At 56.6% G+C, this 18,379-nt stretch overlaps 2 protein-coding genes across 2 annotated transcripts; both read right to left on the bottom strand.

The window, feature by feature from the left end:
- Positions 1 to 820: 820 nt before the first annotated feature.
- On the bottom strand, positions 821 to 8,129 carry MRPS15 (mitochondrial ribosomal protein S15). Its single transcript, XM_054395386.1, has 8 exons — positions 8,085 to 8,129; positions 7,112 to 7,174; positions 6,226 to 6,301; positions 4,896 to 4,944; positions 4,203 to 4,287; positions 3,668 to 3,726; positions 2,335 to 2,526; positions 821 to 1,054 (listed from the first exon to the last, which is right to left on the bottom strand). The coding sequence occupies exons 3-8, from the start codon at positions 6,264 to 6,266 to the stop codon at positions 875 to 877; spliced, it is 606 nt and encodes a 201-aa protein (XP_054251361.1). The 5' UTR covers positions 6,267 to 6,301; positions 7,112 to 7,174; positions 8,085 to 8,129; the 3' UTR covers positions 821 to 874.
- A 416-nt stretch (positions 8,130 to 8,545) lies between these two features.
- CSF3R (colony stimulating factor 3 receptor) lies at positions 8,546 to 14,620 on the bottom strand. The gene is made up of 15 exons (XM_054395185.1): positions 14,551 to 14,620; positions 13,972 to 14,271; positions 13,536 to 13,659; positions 13,230 to 13,399; positions 12,339 to 12,493; positions 11,971 to 12,124; positions 11,321 to 11,403; positions 11,021 to 11,234; positions 10,563 to 10,751; positions 10,323 to 10,424; positions 10,044 to 10,190; positions 9,731 to 9,871; positions 9,528 to 9,618; positions 9,271 to 9,352; positions 8,546 to 9,061 (listed from the first exon to the last, which is right to left on the bottom strand). Exons 1-15 carry the CDS (start codon positions 14,618 to 14,620, stop codon positions 8,546 to 8,548), a joined length of 2,538 nt encoding a protein of 845 aa, XP_054251160.1.
- Between the last annotated feature and the right edge of the window lie 3,759 nt (positions 14,621 to 18,379).

Here is an 18,379-nt window from a genome sequence, read left to right as displayed (position 1 = left end):
GCCAGAGCCCTGGAGCAGGCTGCCCAGAGATGTTGTGGAGTTTCCCTCTGGAGTGATTCCAAACCCATTTGGACACTGTGATCTGCTTTAGCAGGAGGGTTGGATGATCTCCAGAGGTTCCTTCCAGCCCCCACCATGCTGGGATTCATCAGTTATGGTGCACAAGAGAAAATCAATTATTTACAAAGCCATGATAAAGTGATTTTAATGGAATAAACCAGAGCTCAGTGGTACCCATTGCCTGACAGGGTAGCAACACAGCTGGGAGGAATTTGGGAGAACTTTTGATGACAGCTGTAGAAAGCTGGGGAGCAGGCACCACTGTAATCACATTGGGAGTTCTCCCTTAGTTTAGTGATCTTGGTACAAAACACAAAATCACCAAGTCTGGGAGTCACAGAGAGATGACTGCTGGAGAAGACAGAGAAATGTGTGAGCCCACTGGGAAATTACAGACATGATTGATAAAGAGTTTCACAAAACTCTGAACCAACCTGTTTTGCTGTGAGGACTGGCACTTTGAGCTGCTGTCAGGGCTGCTTGGTTTCCAAATAAGCAGCATTTTACCTCAATTCTCCTCATTTGTCACCCCACTGCCCAAATCCCTGCTGAGCAGCAGGGTCAGTGCTGTCTGACAGCTCAATGAGGAATGGTAGGACTCAGACCCTGATCTTGCAGATATCCCAGCCTGAAGCAGAGGTGAAGCCCTGCAAGGTTCTGACTGAACTCACTGCACATCAGCCATAAATTAAACTTTTAAACCACTCATTGCCCCCTTTTGGGTGCTCCCCATGAGGCAGACCGTGCAAAGAAGCTCTGGGTCTTTAGGTGGTTGTTTATTAAAGAGCCTGGTGGGGCTGGCTTCCCCTGGCCACTACACAGGTGTCTCCTTGCTCTGTGGTGTCTCCTTGCTCTGTGGTGTCTCCTTGCTCTGTGGTGTCTCCTTGCTCTGTGGTGTCTCCTCGCTCTGTGCTGCCTTCTCCGTTGCCCTTGCCTTCAACTCTCTTTTCTGCTTCAGCTTCTCTGCTTTCAGCTTCTGTGCCTCCTGGAAAACCTGCAGGACAAGCACAAGGAGGTGAGAAAAGGCACAGAGGAAGCTGCTGGGCAGAGCTGCTCCACTACTGCTCTTTCTGCATGCAGCATGGAGCTCAGCTCCCAGACCTGAGGCTGAGGGATGCTGTGCAGCAAGGTCAGCCCCATCCATGTGCTTCTTCCAGGACTGCAGCCAGCCCTGGTGCAGGGAACCACCCTGAAGGGTTCTGTCAGAACCACCCAGTCCTTTAGTTATAACTTCATTGGACTGAAGTTCACCATTTGCAGACTGAAGGCATCTGCAACTCTTGGATTCTCTCAGTTATACCAAGGTATGCTGCACCCAGCAGTTACAGAGCCAAGGAGAACAGACAGTGGTGCACCCACACCTCTGTTCCACAGCTGCCATCAGATTGAACCATCTCACATACTACTTCCCATACAAAGCCTCAGAAAAAACAAAAGACTCTGGTTTAACCTACACATTTTTGAGCAAACCAGCAGCACAATGTGAAGCTCTCAAGAACAGCACACAGATCACTGCCCACTACTCATTGTGGAATGCTGGGTTAACATCTGGACTTCAGCTGGAGGCCTTTTCCAACCAAAATGATTCTGTGATTCTGAGAACTGTGGTGTTCAGGTGGAGTTTGGAGAGAAGAGGATGACTCAAGACTCCACCATGTTTACCTTATACTGTATTCTATGGTTTTCAACTAAAAGAGGGAGATTCAGACTAGAAAGAAGGGAGAAATGTTCATGCTGAGGGTGGTGAGACTCTGGCTCAGGTTGTGCAGAGAGGTGGTAGAAGCCCCACCCTGGAACCATTCCAGGTCAGGTTGTTTGGGGCTCTGAGCAACCTGTTCATTATTACTGCTCATTGGAAAGTGCTGCCCAGGGAGGTGATGGGGTCAAAGTCCTTGGAGGTGTTTTAAAAAAGACTGGATGAGGCAGTGCCTCATGGTCTAGTTGATTAGTTAGGGTTGGGTGATTGGCTGGACTTGATGATCTTGGAGGTCTCTTCCAACCTGGTTGATTCTGTGATTCCGCTCTAGATGTCCCTGCTGAACGCAGGGGGGTTGGACTGGATGCCCTTTAAAGCTCCCTTCTCACCCAAACCAGTCTGTGATTCTGTGAGCTCCCTGCTGAGTTTGTGCATCTCTCTACAGCCATTCCCACTGCCCCCTCAACTTCAGTCATGGACTCCTCCGTCAGTCTTTTCCGACTATCTTAATCATGCCTTTCTGTGGAGGGGTTTCCTCCTCCTGCAGCTCTGTGGCTCTCTCCCAGATGGCTCCATACCTTGATACAGAAGGCCTTCTTCACCAGCCAGCGCTTGGTGGGCTTCCTGTTGTAGAGAGGGGGGATGGTGTACTGAATGCCCAGCAGCTTGCAGGTGTTCTCGAAGGCGTCGTAGCGGACGCGGCGGAGGTAGGAGAGGAGCTTCTTCCGCTGGTCCATGGCCATCAGCATGCACCGGCGGTTGCTCTTATCCTGCAAGGGACTCAACCTTCACCAGACTGCAGACAGAGCATGCTGCCATCCTAATAAATTACTTAGAATAGAGCAGATTATGGCTGAAAGGAAACAATCAGGTTAAGGACAGCATCTTAGACCAATTTTTCTTGGCAGATACCACAAGCGCAATCAGGTCACCACAAGGAGATCTGAGGCTTAATTTGCTTTTCCCTGCAACCACTTTCTTCAGGGTCTGCTTCTTCCTCAAAACAGTTTTCAGGTTGTACCCAGCTTCAGGCAGTGGCAAAAGCAGCAATAGCTTGGAGCAAAGGCTAGGGGGGAGAAGTCTGCTGGTTCCTTGCTTCCCCTAGCATGCACTCATCCAGAATTAGCACAGAAGCATTCACCTTTGTTTTTCCAGAAAATAAAATGGGACTTGGCTCTATCTGACTGTTTGGATTGTTTTTTGGAACAGATGTGTAGCTTGAGCTGTGCCATTCAGGACAGTCCCCCATGGGAGAAATGTCCCTTCCCTATACAAGGTACATAAAATGGCTTTTCAAAGCGTTTCCTCTGCTAAAACACTTGGTACAAGGTTTCTTATAAAAACTGAATTCTGTTCTGTTTTACCCTTCAGGCCTTTATGATTAACAAATAATTATGCACTTTTTTCAAATGCAGCTGGATGAATCCATTTTCCCCCTTCTGCACTGCATGAAGGATCTTTGATGTATCTTGTTCTTAAACTCAGAGCTGTGATGTTTCCAGTCTGGGCTCTGATCCCAGGTAGCTTTAGCTAGCAAAGCTGTCATTGCAACATTACCACAGCCTTGCCCACTGAATGTTTCCATGGACAGAACAGGGGGAGGGTGCAGCTGAATTGGTAATGTTAATCACACTGGAAACTTAAGTGGTGAAGCCACATCTGCAGCAGGATAAATTTAGGCAAACTCTGATCAAAGGTGCTCAGCCACCTCCACTCAGCCAGTAACAAAAAGGACACACTCCACATTCCAGTCAGTGAAAACGAAGCTGTGACTGAGCCAGCAGTTTCCCAGAGTGGCACCACAGGACAGTTACAGCTATTTTCTAAGCCTCCCCAGGAAAGCTCTAATCCCCAGAACTGAAATCCTTTTGTTCTAAACTGAGGAAACAGCCTGAGCAGGTGTGCCATTACCTTGGGATGCCTCTGGAGATGCTCGTCTAAAGTGCGTATCTTGGCAGTCAGTATAGCAACTGCAGAGGAGACAAAAGAAGCCATAAGAGAGCAGCAGCCTTCCAGGGAAGGCAGTGCCATCTGCACTCCCTCCACACTGCCAGCTGAGCACTGGTTCTTACAGGTGCTCACTGCCCCACAGCACTTATTACCACACAGTCCTCCCGGTAAGCTCGAAGCAAACCACACAAGAGAGTCACAACTACTGGTATTATGGAGCTGCTTCACTGGGGGCTAAAGATTTAACAACAGATCATAGGAATTAACCTGGAAATGCCTCCTGTCCTCATTTCATTACTGGTGGCTTTACATTCAACATTCCCAGACCCCAGCCAGGTCCTCCAGCATAAGCTGCAGGCTACCTGCCTCCCAGGGGCTCTCCTGAAGAAGATGCTCCAAAGTGAAACAGGAGACTTGAAGAGCTGGGGTGGGAAGAACTGAATAAAAGCAGAGATGTATCATCTGCCAACAATATCCTTCTACTTTTTCACCTTACCTTGCACTTCAGAGGAGCCACTGTCACTGGGAGACCTCCTGACCTTCTCCACCAGCTGCTGCGTCTTTATTTTCACCTTCTCCTTCTGTGGAGAACAGAGAAGAGCTTGTCACTTGCTCAGGAACACTAAAGCTCTGAGACACCCATGTAAAGGCTTTGTAATTAATAGCTATACTCAGTGTCCATCACAAATGCTGCAGAAAGGGACCTGCTGCTCGGAAGACAGCACTCAGAGAACAGCAGTGAAGCAGCACAAAAGGAACTGGGCAGAAAACAGCAGCAGCATTGTCCACAGCAAGAGCCCAGACACACCTTTCACCCCCAGGTTATAAAAGAAGGGCGTTGAGGAGGCCCTGCTGCTCTCCTGAATGGAAGAGAGAACTGAAGCTGCCCTCACATGGTAGTAGTCTTTACTTGTCACATCTTTTTAAGCTCAAGAGGCATGCAGCAAGAAATGGCATTTCCTTCTCTCACTTTAGCATGCAATTATTGTCATAAAGGAGACTGCAGGATAAAATTTTAAGGGCTTAGAAGACTCATCACTCATGTATTTAACAGCCCTGGGCTTTGGGCTTTGCAGCCACTGAACACCAAAGTAAAGCATGCAAAGAGCATTTCACAGTAGAGACAAATCTTACACACATAGCTTCACTCAGCCTCGTAGGGTTTTTATGCAGGTAGAGGGAAACCAACCTGGCTTGCCATCTCCAGTGACAGAAGTCTTCTTACTACATCATCGACACTGCAAGGAGACTGCAGGTTAGTTTTAAGGTAAAAACAAGTGTATTGAACACCAGAAATGAGGCTAGGTTATCAGAAAATATTAACTCCACTTGAATTTACCACAGCCTTCATTTATTCCACAGCAGCTTTCCTCCCTCCCAGACCCATCAGCCATAAACCATTCCTTGCCTTGCTACTGGAAAATCATGGCTGAGATCATGGAAGAACGGAGCAGCGTTGCTGCTGTGGGAATCATTGAATCATAGAATGGTCTGGGTTGGATGGGACCTCCAAAGGTCACCTAGTCCAAAGCCCTCTGCAGTAAGCAGGGGCATCCTCCACTAGATCAGGCTGCCCAGAGCCCTGTGGAGCCTCACACCCTGAGTACCTCAAGGGATGGGGCCTCAACTACCTCCCTGGGCAACCTGTCCCAGTGTTCCACCACCTTCACGGTGCAGAATTTGTTCCTAACAATCCAAATCTGCTCTTCTCTAGTTTCAAACCATTGTCCCTCTCCTATCACTACAGGCCTTTGGAAACAGTCTCTCTCCATCCTTCTTTTAGGCCCCTTTAAGGTTGAAAGTTGTTATTAGGTCTCCCCTGAGCCTTCCCTCCTGCAGGCTGAACAACCCCAGCTCCATCAGCCTGTCCTCGTAGCAGAGGTGCTCCAACCCCCTGAGCATTTTCACACAGTTATTGATTATTTCAAACGATGATGAAGTCTTATCAATTCCAAAAACACCACATGCAAACTGGGTGCTGAAGATGAACCCCCAGGGAAGTTCACAAGGACAGAACGATGTCAAGAGCAGCTCCTTCAAACGCGGGTGAAACTCTCGCTGACGCCACTGGGGGCTCTCCCTGCACCGCACAGGAGCAGGTCTGGGATCAAAGCAGGGAAACAGCAGGCTCCAGGAGCACAACTCAGAAGCAGCCACTCATTCCCAGTTGTTTAACCACACGCTTGCTAGCACCTGAGCTCCAGACAGGCCCAGACTATTTCTGAGAAGATTGTTTCTAGTACTTCGAGATTATTTCTTCATCCTATGGACTATAAAGCCTACAGAAGACAGAAGCACGTCATCCTACCTTCAGTAAACAAAAACCTCACATAGCCCTAATCAGCAACTGCTCTTGCTAATTGGACTTTCAAAGAATTTGGCATTTTTTGGTGCTAAATTCCATACCAGTGACCACAGAGCAGTCATCAGTCACTGAGCAGGTGCCAGCTTCCACATATGGTGATTGTGTGAAACACACAAATCTCTGGAGAGGTTTGTTCCCTTTCCCTGGATTGTACCTGTTGATTACTGGGACACTGGCATAATCCTTCTTCAGCATTGTGGGAGGAAGATCATCCAAATGGCTGGGGATGTCTACAAAGAGAAGGTTAGCATTTGAGGAAGAGCAGTCTAAAGTCAGAGCTCTGAACACACTTGCAAACCAGATCAGAGGAAACAAATTGCAAAGAAAATAGTCTGTATGCTCTAAACAAGGAGGGAGAACTCCAAGAGACCAAGCTGAGGTGGCAGAACTGAGTGAATAAAATTGTGTGCATTCTCTTGCCTTCAAAGCACTCTGGATTTACAACATGGTATAGTCTGAGATCAGTGATCTCTTGCCAATGACAATTGCTAATTTCCCACACACTTATGAGCTCCTGAAGTCTCTGAGTAACTTCTGAGCTTGCAAGGAATTGCTTCTAGATGCACAAAACCACAGAAGGGTTCATAAAGGGACCTTGTACAATTCCTAGTTCAATTTCTCCCACTTTGAAGTGGGACTGTCATAATTTCTTTGTCTACCAAAGCCTTGAAAAGCTCTGAGAAAGGACATTCCACAGTCCACATTCCACTGCCTTCCTGGGCAATCCTTTTTCCTTCTGCATCCAGCTGGAGCATGTCCAAGCTGCTTTTGGGGACCACTGCTCCTCATTACATCATTTGGCACTGCCAGGAGGAGTCTGGCTTCCTCACCCTTGTAGTTACCCACCAAGCAGCTGCAGGACTGCAGAGTCCTGTCACAGGGATTGTACTTCCTCTCTCTGCTCAGGATGAGCTCCACATCTTTAAAGAGAATACCACTCACTGCTCTGAATACCCTCTCTTCCTGCAACATTTGGGTACATCTCTGCTAATATCAAGAACAAAACATGTTGCCACCTGGTCCCATTAATCCTGACATACCTTTTATCTTTCTTCTCACAGGCCTGGCATAGCATCTTGCTGTCTGAATAAAGGGTCTGCAAGCTAGATGAAGAAAACACAGATTCATCACTTGTGTGCACTTTCAGCTATGCAGATATTAAACACTGCTCAGGCTGTACTAGAAAACTGGGCAGAGTACTCAGACTCCCAGGATCATCTGTGGCCAGCCAGGTTTTATGTCCCACAGGAGGGTGGGACAGTTCAGTGTGGCTCTCACATGAGGGCCAAAACACCAGCCTTAACTGAGCTGTTCTTTGACCTTCCAGAATAGTCTTCCAACTGCTCGTTCAACACCCCTGCTACTGGAGTCAATACCTGCTTCAGCTTATCCATCTGTGCCTCAGACACGTTTTCAAATACAGACTTTGCAGGGCCCTGTACCTGCCTGCAGATGGAACGGGCCAAGACACAGGCAGCGGGCACGGGGCTCTGCACATTGTCCCATGGTTACAGTGCAGTGACAGCACACGCAGAAGCCACCCCAGAGCTCTAGCCTGTGCCTTGGCCCAGCTCACAGCAGCTCTGCCCGGGGCCTCTGGCCTTGGAGCTGCTCTAGCAGACCCCGGCTGTGCACAGCGCAGGATCGGTGGGCAGCCCTCGGCCCGACTCCCTGCCTGGGGACGGCCGGCCCAGGCCCCTGCCCCAACACCGGCGTGGGGAATCGGCCCCGCTCACCCCTGCTCTCCCTTAGTGTCTGGAGTGACATTTCGAGGTCCTCCCCGCGCCCTGCACCCCAGTGGGCCCTCTCCGGGTCACCCAGTTCCCTGGCCCCTCTCAGGGCCACGTGGAGCTCCTTCCACCCCGCCCTAGGCCACCTCCAACACCGTAACCGCTTCGTCCTCGGCTCCCGCTTTGTCCCCGGGCCCCGACCCGGTCTCCTCTTCCTCTGAGGGCCCAGCTTCCCCTTCCATTTTCTCTCCCAGGGAACCCTCGAGCTCCCCGTGGGCCTCACCGGTCCCGTCGCCGCCGCGGACGCTGCCCAGGACAGCAGCCCCACAGCGGGCCGGTCCCGCCAGGCAGCGGCCCAGCGCCGTCCGCAGCGCCAGCATGACCCGTCGCTCACTGCCCCGCCGCCTCGAGCGCCGCCATCTTGTCCAGGCGCAACGGCAGAGCGCCGAACCAGGGCGAAAGAGAAGAGCGCCGAGCGCGTCGATCGGCGGGGCGCGGATGGATCCCCTCCCGCCTCCACCCCGGTCACGGCGGAGGGTCTGCTCCGTGCCCGGCGGCCGCTCCGGGTTCGCCCCCCAACACAGTCATTCCGAGCTGTTCTCAGCACGTCCCCGTTTATTGTAGGAGGGCAGGGGCTGAAGGGACGCGCACAGCACCAGCGGAGGGAGCCGGACCCCGGAGGGGCTCGCAACCCCCGGGAGAGGTTCTGGGCTGGGTCCGTTTCCCCCTCTCGGTCCTCCAGCACTAAAACGTCCGGCAGTCGTGCAGCTCCTCGGCCCCGCCGATGCGGAGGCCCTGTAGCAGCGGGAAGGTGGCGGGGAGATCCTCGGGGCAGCCGTCGTCCTCACGGCAGCCGTGCGGAGCGGTCCCGTGGAACTGGTGGAAGCCCAAGTTCTCGTAGGGCTTGGGGCTGGGGCTGGCGTCGAGGAGCAGGGGCTGGGTGGAGCTGGAGCGCAGGTAGAGGCGCGGCGGGGTATGCTGCTGGCCCCTGTACCCATCGCCCACCACCCGCGCGTACTGGACGGTGTCCCCGCTCCCACCGGGACCCCGGCATGGCTGCACGGCCGGCCGGCCGCGGCCCAGCGTGCCGGGGCCCTCCTGCCGCACGTAGGGCTGTGGCAGGGCGGGGAAGGTGCCGGTGATCTCGGTGGTGGGCTCTTTGGCCCAGGCAGGCGGCTGCTTTCCCGCTGCCCTTTCCAGCACGGTGACAGTCGAAATGGTGGGCGGGCCGGGCTCCCGCACGCCGGGCACCTGCAGCGGCTCCTGGGGAAGGGGATGTGGGCACAGATTGTAGGGTGCAGCCCCTGCTCTGTTCCCCTTCCCAACACTACACCGGGGCACCGGGGCAGCTCCTGCCATCCCCACTCCCAATCCCTGTTCCCCATCCCATCATGGTCTCATGCCCTGCATTTTGTGGTACCCAGTGGTGGGGAGTGGGGCACCAGCAGGAGCACCCAGCTGGGGCTCACCTCCTGGAGTTCTGCTGGCAACCACTTGCCCAGGCTGCTGTTGGCAGGGTCGGGCACGCTGGGCCAGAACTGCTGCTTCACCCTGGTGGCCACAGAACGGGGTCTCAGTGAGGGGGCCTGAAACTGGTGGTCTTGTGGCTGGCATTGCCTGTGTCTACCCTGTCCCTCCAGCAGCCAGACTGCGGCCAGGGTCACCGCAGCTGCTGGGGACAGGGACTGCCAGGACAGCCCAGCTTGGTGCAGCTTTTGGTACTCACCTCCCGTTCTTGTGGAAGCAGATGAGCAGAAGCATGAGCAAGACAAAGATCAGCCCCAGGGTGAGGAAGAGGAACTGGACTTCAGTGTCATCTAGAAAGTGGGCAGGGGGTTGCAGGGTGAGGCATCTATGGCTGGGGAGGACCCAGGGCCTGGTGGGTCCACTCCCATCCCTACACTGCCTCCAATTGCTGCACCTCCTCACCTAGCACTGTGGTCACCAGGGTCAAGCTGGTGCCATTAGTGCTGCCACCGGCTGTGGATGCCATGATGTGCACTTTGTAGAGGGTTGATGGCTTCAGCTCGCGGATGACAAAGGAGCTGAGAGAGGGATTCACAGAGGCACCTGGGGAAAGGTGGGGAGTGCTTGGTGGGTGCTCCTCACCTGCACAATCCCCTGAGTCCATGCTGGCAGGGGGTCCTGCACCAAACCCCCACATGCCCCTGACTCTCTGATGAGGGCATGGAGCATGCAGTGTCCCAACCTAGCACATCAAGGCAAGGCAGACAGGACTCACTGGACACTTCTGTGGTGATGTTGGCCCAGAAGATGGTGTAGCTGGTGATAAAGCCATTCTGCATCTCAACTGGCACTGGGTCCCAGCACAGCTCGGCACTGGACTTGCTAATGCTCCTCAGGTGGAGCTTTGGGGCATAGGATGGGGCTGGAATGGAGCAAGACAAGGGAGTGGGTGCTTTGCAGAGCTGGTGCCTCGGGATGGGGAACCAGAGTGGGGGGATGCATTGAGTGGTGAGCCTCTTTGCACCCCAAGGATAGCTGCTGGGAGCACACGTACCCTTCTGCTTGGAATAGGCTGTGGTGTGGATGGGCACCCCAACGGTGTCCTTGTAGAGGGGGTACAGTGAGAGGTTGTACTGCTGGAAAGGCTCGATGCCATCTGCAACAGAGGGCAGAGACGGCAAGGGTCTGGGGCTCTGCTCTGCACCATACCCCAAGAGTGGATCCAGAGGAAGGAGGGAGGGTGTGTGGTGGACTTGGTGCAGCCAGACAGGAGGGCAGGGCCTTCTGGGCTTACCCTGGATAAGGGCTGTGGTGGCAGCTCCATCTTGCTCCATCTGCCAGCAGGCACTGCAGTGGCTGGGCTCTGAGGACACCTGCTGCCACTCCAGGATGTAGGCAGTGACCGGGGCTGGTGGTGCTGCCCAGTGCACCTGGAGGCTGTACTCACCCCCGGGCACAGCCCACAGCCTGGCCAGGGGCTGACCTGCGTGTGGACAACCAGCCAGGGTGATGGGAGAGGAGAGCACCCTGGTGGCATCCCCTCCCTGTGCCCCCCAGCCTGGAGCCTGCCCTGCTTCTCGCCTGGACTGGGCACCCTGTGAGCAGCCTGCTCAGGAGCCCCTCAGGTGTACATCCGAAGAGGAGTCTCCCTGGCAGTGGGGTGAGGGTGCAGCACCCAGTTTGAAAGCTTGTGGAGCTGCTGGGACAGAGCAGCTCCTGGGCAGAGCCCCAGGAGGTTTGCCCTGCCCTCACCTTTCGTCTCCAGGAGGGTGACCTCAGTTGCTGCTGACTCGCCGGCGGTGTTGTAGGCTGAGAGATAGACCCTCCTGGTGCCCACAGGCATGGAGAAGTTGCAGTGGGTGTGGGTGGTGTTGCAGACAGTGGGGGGGTCCCTGCCCCTCTTCCTGGGGCTAAGGGTGACGTGGTACCCCAGCACTCGCCCGTTTGCCTCCCGCCGCTGAGGGGCCTGGGCACAGGCAGGATTAGTCACCATGGGGATGCTCAGTTCCCAAAATGGCAGCCCCTGCATGCCCATCAACCTGCCCTGCTCACCTTCCAGCGCAGCTGCACCTCCAGCCACCCATCCGCCCCGGTCAGCTGAGTGCTCCACCACACGTCCAGCTTCCCTGTGGGGGCTGCAACAGGGAATCAGAGAACCACAGGCTGGTTTGGGTGGGAAGGGACCTTCAAAGGACATCCAGTCCAAGCCCCTGCAGTCAGCAGGGACATCTGCAACTAGAGCAGGTTGCTCCGAGCTCCAGACAACTTGACCTGGAATGGTTCCAGGGATGGGGCATCTCCCATCTCTCTGGGCAACATGGGCCAGGGTCTCACCATCCCTAGCACAAACATTTCTTCTTTTTCTCCAGCCTGAATCTCTTTTAGTTTCAAACCATCCCCCCTTGTCCCCAGCTTTCTGATCAGCCTCTTTAAGCACTGAAAGGCCACCAGAAGGGCTCTCTGGAGCCTTCTCTTTTCCAGGCTGAACAACTCCTGCTATCTCAGTCTGTTCTCACAGCAGAGGACTTCCAGCCCTCCCATCATTGCTGTGGCCTCCTCTGGCCCTGCTCCAGCAGGTCCCTGTCTGTGCTGAGGACTCCATAAGGGAGAGCAGGGAGCTCAGAGGGGCTGCTGTAGCCATAGCACTGTGGCTGTGCCACCTGGCCAGGCAGAGGGGACCTCTCAGATGACTTCACACCCACCTTTCTCATGGGTGGTGTAATTCCTGCCTGGGCTCCACTCACTCCAGTAGCCCTGTGCTGAGCTCCGCCGGCACCGCATCTGGAAGTGGTACTGAGTGCCAAAGAGGAAGCCGCAGCACTGCGTGGTGCCAGCCTGGCCGACGATGCCAGTGACCTGGTGGCATCCAGAGCAAGAGCTGTGCTGGATCCTGCCTCAAGCATCCAGTGCAGGGTCCAGCCTGGAGTGGGTGCTATGCAGGGTGCATGAGGGGGCACCTTGCTCCCATGCAGGCCCCCGCTGCTCCCACTGCAGGAAACCTGGCAGAGGTCAGAGCTGAGGGTCCCAGCTCCTGCTCACTCCCCAGTGCCACTGCCCCAGCAGCACTCACCAGAGACCAGGCAGGGTCCTCAGGTGCCCGGTAGCGCAGCTCACACTGCAGCTCCATGTGGGCATTGCTCCGGCTCACCTCCCAGGCCAGTGCCACACAGTCGGTCTGGAAGGGGATGGAATGGATGGTCTGCAGGGCTGGGGGGTCCAGCTTGGCTGGGGAAAGAGCAAGGAGAGAGCTGGAGAGGTGCCATGGCCTTGTGTGCTGCCATTGTTAGTGTCATGAGCTGCAGGTGAGGGGCAAGAGGTGGGGAGAAACTGCTCTGAGAGGTTTAGGAGAACAGCTTGTGACAGGGCACAGGAGTTGGTGTGTGCCCCTGCCCAGGGTGATGCTGAGGAGCACGGAGCCAGCCCTGCTCTGGCAGCCCAGCTCCAGGAGGGGTTAATGCCTACACAGCAAATCCAGACCCTGCAGGACTTAGGGTCTAGTAAAGGAGCAGGACAGCCACAGGTTTGGGTCTGCTGCAGAGGGTGAGAGCCCAGCATGGCCATGGTGTGGCTCAGCTGGTTCCCCGGCAGCCCTTCCCCAGGCCCAGAGCAGGGAGGAGGAGTGGCACTGGCTGGGAAGGTTCCTTTTATAAATAGTTTATAGGAGCTGGATGTTTTATTAATAGACCTCCTGAATAAATGGGTAATCAATTGCTGGAGAGAATTGTAGAGTGCAGCAGGTCAACTGATGGCTCATAACCTGCTGGCACACGCTGCTCAGCCTGTGATGCAGCTTTGGCATCAATTCATCCCAGCAAGACATTTATCATGGAACCTGGCCCATAAAACGTGACCCAAGAGCCCGACGAGCTCCACCAGCTCTCTAATGTCCCTCTCCCAGCCCTGGGGAGCTTCCCCAGCCCCTGACCTTCACACGAGGCTGGTGGCTCTGGCCATCACTCACCGACGTCCATGGGGTCGATGTAGAGATGCTCAGACTCAGCCGTGCCCAGGGCATTGGTGGCAGCCACCCAGATCTCCATGTGCCGGTAGAGCTGCAGCAGCCGGCGCGGCACCGTGCAGCGGTTGCGGCCACCTGCCGGGCTGCAGCCTGTCACTGCCTGCTCTCTGCTCCTGGGGCAGCAAGAGGAGTGGCCTCAGGGTCCCTCTGGCAGAGGCTGAGGTTTGTCCCATGGTTTAGCAGGGAGCGAGGGCCAGGAGAGGTCGCCCGGGGGCCAGGCACTAGGGACTGTGTAACCCCTGAGTTTACCTGGCACACTTCAGCGCAGTGCTGGTGGGGAGGTGGCTGCTGGCTCCCTGCTCCCACTGGCACGTCAGCCCATAGTCGGTGAGGTTCAGGACACAGCTCAGGTTGAAGGGCTTTGCTGGTGGGTCTGGGAGAGAGTGGTCAGGTAAGAGCCTAAGGGAGGTGCCCACTGCGGCTGTGGAGGAGCCACTGCTCTTTCCATGCCTGGTCTGCAAACCTCCCCTGCCCTGCAGCCTGCCCACTGGCCACTGGCATACTGGGACGTGGCTGGGCACAGCCCCAAAAGAGCTTTGGCTGCTTTTGCCCCAGTAGCTTTGCCCAGCTAGCCCAGAGCAGACACACATCCCAGGGAGCAGATGTGCAAACTCTGGTGCCAGGCTGCCCCTCAGGGAAGTGCACAAGTGCCCATGTGGGTGACCTGTGCTGGCAACAGACTTACAGCCCGCCCTGATCTCAGCCATGCCAACGCGCTGCTTGGTCCCATTCCACTCCACACAGCACCACAGCTTGGCCTGAGTCTGGTTGAAGTGGGGCAAGGTGAGGTTGGACACCTCCGTGCCTCCCAGGCCTTGGTGCTGGCTCCCAACCACAGGCTCGTTGTCCAGCATCCAGGAGATCTGGACCCTCGCCCGCTCCAAGATGTGGCAGAGCTCACTCTGGATGGTGCAGGATGCTGTGACAGCTGAGCCCAGGGGCACAATGGGTGAGACCACAGCCACCGAGGCACAGCCCAGGGTCCCTGCAGGCAGGAAAAAATGTGTCACGTCCAGGGCACAGCTGTGATGAAACCACCTCAGCATCTCGGTGCCCAGGCAGGACAGAGGCATGAGTGCCTCTTCCCAACCCCATGGGAGGGCCCCCCAGCCATGGGAGAGGAAGAGCCAGGTGTTGGGCAAGCCTGCTGGCATGTGCCAGGCTCCCCTTCCTGCCAGTGCCCACCATGTAGCTCCTGTGCCAGTCAGGATGGGCACTGGGTGTACAGGGCACATGGCTGCAGGATGGGATGGACCCCACTCACCCCCTGGGCAGAGGAGCAGGAGCAGGGAGAGCCGCAGTAGGAAGGATGTCTTGGCACCATGCCTGGCCATGGTCTCCTCCATGGCTGTGGCATCACCTGGAGAAAGGAAGTGGTCCTGGCAGGCTGGGAAGAGCCTGGGGATGAGGCATGCTGGAGGTGCCACGCTGCCACCATCACCAATGCTTCCAATGTCCTTTTGCCATCAGAGGCAGCCTCTCGCCCACAGCTCCTGGCAGTGCTGACACCTCTGCCCCTGCATCTGGCACTGAGCAGCTGTGGGGAGGCTCCCTGGCACTGCTTGCCACTGGCCCCTTGCCCATGCTCCCTGAGCCTGGGCACAGTGCCCCGGTCTGGTTTATCTTGGGCATCTTCAGCCACTGCCGGGCAGAGATTTGGGGTTTGGGGAGTGGGGGAGCTGGGGCTGCAGAGCTGAGAGAGCTCAGCAGGGAACCAGGGAGCAAGGGCAGTGTGGTGGGGATGGGCAGAGCTGAGGGCTCCCCGTGCTGCCCCTCTGCCCCCTGAGGGCACCCTGCTGCCTGTTGCTGGGAATGGCCCTGGGAACGGGGGATGCCTCTGCCCCTGCCCAGCCACCCGCTCATCCTCTGCCCCAGGCTGGTCCCGGCTGTGCCCTTGGTGGTGCCAGCACCCGGTACAGGTGGCTGTCCCAGGCAGGGGATAGGGCAGAGCAGCTGCACAGCCACAGACAAGGTGCTCAGCTGCACCCAAGCACTGCACAACCCATCCCTACCTCACCTCCATCTCTACCTCACCTCCACCCCTCACCTCACCTCCACCCCTACCTCTCCTCCGTGCCCGGTGTGCCCAGCCGGTGCTCACCGCCTGCTCCGACCGCTGCCCTGCAGCCCCCGGCCGCTGGCCGTGCTCAGCCCGGTTGCCACCATGCTGCTCTCGCCGTTAGTTCCTCAAGCCCAGTGCCGTTAATTGCTGTGACTCTCTGAAGAAGGTGATTGCAAAACACTTCCCTGAAGGCTGTGACCGCCTCACTCGCCGCAGGAAGGAAAGCTCAGTGACATGCACACGGCCAGCAGACAGCCTCCCACCCTGCCCACTCTGGCAGCTGGCACATGGCACAACAGGGATGTGGCAAAGCCAGGATGGGGCACAGCCAGGACGTGGCACAGCCAGGACGTGACACAGCTGGTTCCTTGCTGCAGCTAACCCAGGGCCATGGGGCTGGGGACAGGCCAGAGGGATATGGAACTTGGAGGTCCAGAGGCAAAGCCAATGAAGTGTGGTGCCACTGGGCCCAGGTCACATCCTTCTGCCCACGCCAGTGTCCTTGCCAGGCACTCACCATGGGGCACCAGGTTCATGCCCATGCCCTTGTCCCTCTGAGCTTCGTCCCTCTCCTGGGAGGTGCCTGCCAGCCTCACCACCCCAGTCCTTGGGCACAGCACCATTGGTTCTTGCAGCTGAGGCTGTCTCCAAAAGCCTGACCCTGGGCACAGCTGCCCTGTGAAGCCACATTTGACCCAAGTTGTCCATGTTCACACCATGGCATCCAGCTCACCCCAGAGCAAGAGGTCACACGAAATGCCCCATGGGCAACCCAGGACTTGGCTTTCCCACCAGCACCTCCCAGTAATGACCATTGACTGGGGATTTTCTTCTTTTCCCAGTGCTCAGCGGGGCTCATTGCTGGGATGCCAAGCAGCTCTGCCCAGCCATGCCAGGTTGGCATCATGGCCACAGGCCCCCACATGCAAGCTGGTGTCACAGCCCTGTGGGATGTGCCTGGAGCGTGGGTGTAAACAAGGAATTGCCCAACCCACGCCATGCTCACAGCCTTTGCAAGGGAGGCAGCTCTTGTGCAAACTTCTGTTTACTGTGGGGTCTGTGCCTCACCTCCAGCCATGCCTGACTCAGTGCTCACGCAACCACATGCTGCAAACCACTGCAGGGGCCCAGCACAGCCCCCACCCCGATGTCCCCAGGAGCCAAGGTGGCCCTGGGACCACAGGAGAGCATCCTGAGGGCCATGTGCTCCCAGCTGCACCTTGCATGGAGCAGGGCTGCTGGCTGGAGGGAGAAGGGGGGGACTATGACAGCTGCCTCTCAGGCCCCACAGTCCCAGGAAAGGTTTTTCCCCCAAATCTCCCCCACCTAGGGTCCCAGCCCCCTGCCCAGAGTGGGGCTGTGTGGGGTCATGGTTCCCTGGGCTGGGGTGCAGGGCTGATTCCCACCAGGGCAGGGGATCTGCTCTTGCGCCATTTCCCTGGGGTGTAGCAACCCCCAGCATTCTGGGGGGGCAGCGTGGGGCTCGCAGGCTGTTTACCAACCAGAGCAGGGAGCTCCTGGTGTAGCCATGGCGACGTGGGCATCTCTGTGGGAACCGCTGGGAACGCCCAGCCGGACACAAACAACCCTGCCCTGCTCCTGCCCCTGCCCGCTGCTGCCATGGGGCCCTGCCATGGGGCCCTATGTCCTGGCGTGCAGAGGGGACCCATCCCACCACATGCCTATCCTCAGGCTTGTCTTGCCCATGCTCCCTAGGGACAGTTTTGTCCCCAAGGAGGCTCCGAGGGTGCCAGTCTGTCGAGACATGGCTCCCTGTACTGTACGCAGGGCTGCGGCTCCTTCCTGAGATCAGGAATGGTGCAGACGTGCCTCTGAGACCATGCTCTCGGTTCCCCTTCAGCTCTGAGTCACCCTCACAAGCCCTCAGATCCCGTCTGTGGGATGGGGGGCAAAAGGCAGAGTGCCATCCCTGCAGGGCACCCACAGCTGGACCCATGGGTCCTGTCCAGCTCCTCTGGGCAGGAGGCTGATGGGGTGCAAGAGCTGTTGGGTGATGGAAGCTCCCATGGGATGATGGAAGTGCAGAGGGCAGGTGGTGACACAGGGCTGTGGTGTGGGACAGACTGGAGAGCACAGCCTGCAGGCAGGGTGGGTGCTCATGGCCATGGCACATCTTGGGGTGAGCTGTGAGCAGCTGTGGGCTCCCAGCCCGGGGTGCAAGAGCCTCCCCCTGCCCAGGGCCACCAGGGAGGGGGAAGGTGGAAAGGGGAAGCAGCCGCAGGGCTTTTCCTGGGTGTCAGCATGTGGGATGGGGACCAACGGCACTGAACAGCCTCACCCTCCCACCACCCCCCATATGAGGTGCTGAGGGGGTCCCAGCTGCCTCCTTTGCTCCTGGGGGGTGTTACCAGTCTCTGATTTTGTCCCTCCTGGGTGGGCCGTGGTTGTTGTTCAGAGTAAAGCACGTTACAGGCTCCTTTCAGCTCGGCTGGCAGCAAGAAGCAGCCTCCCAGAAGAGATTTTCCCTTTCTTCTGCTCCTTCCCTGAAAAAACAAAATATTGCCAGTCATGTAGATGCAAGATCTAAGTGCGGAGTCTGCTGCAGTCTCTAATGGATGAGGAGAGCTGCTTAATTGCCACCCAACATCATTTATTCAAGCAAACCATCTTCTTCAGTCATCAGTGATGAGGAGGGAGCAGAGGGCCAGGCTGGGAGGAAGACAGAGGTGGTGGGAAGGAGACGCTTGGCACAGGATGGCAGTGCAGGGGCACACATGGGAGCCCAGGCTGCCAGCATGGAGCTGCCCTGGGCAGGAGAGCCCAGACAGGACCCTCCTGTTTCTGCAGGGTCCAGACCTTGATCACTGAGCACTGGGGATGCTCATGGTGCTGGTCCTCATCATGATGCCCATGGTGCTGGTCCCCACTGTGTGCCCCTGCTGCCAGCTCCTCCTCAGTGAAGCAGCTGCAGATGGGAGAGGATTGATTACCAGGGTCTGCAGGGCTGACCTTGAGCAAGGCTCCCAACACATTACTGTAATTAATGAGGCAGGAGGATTAATTTTCTGTG

Source organism: Indicator indicator, chromosome 33, assembly GCF_027791375.1.
Source record: "Indicator indicator isolate 239-I01 chromosome 33, UM_Iind_1.1, whole genome shotgun sequence".
NCBI lineage: Eukaryota > Metazoa > Chordata > Aves > Piciformes > Indicatoridae > Indicator > Indicator indicator.
The sequence above is the reverse complement of the archived record's forward strand: the minus strand, read 5'-3'. Positions and strand labels throughout refer to the sequence as shown.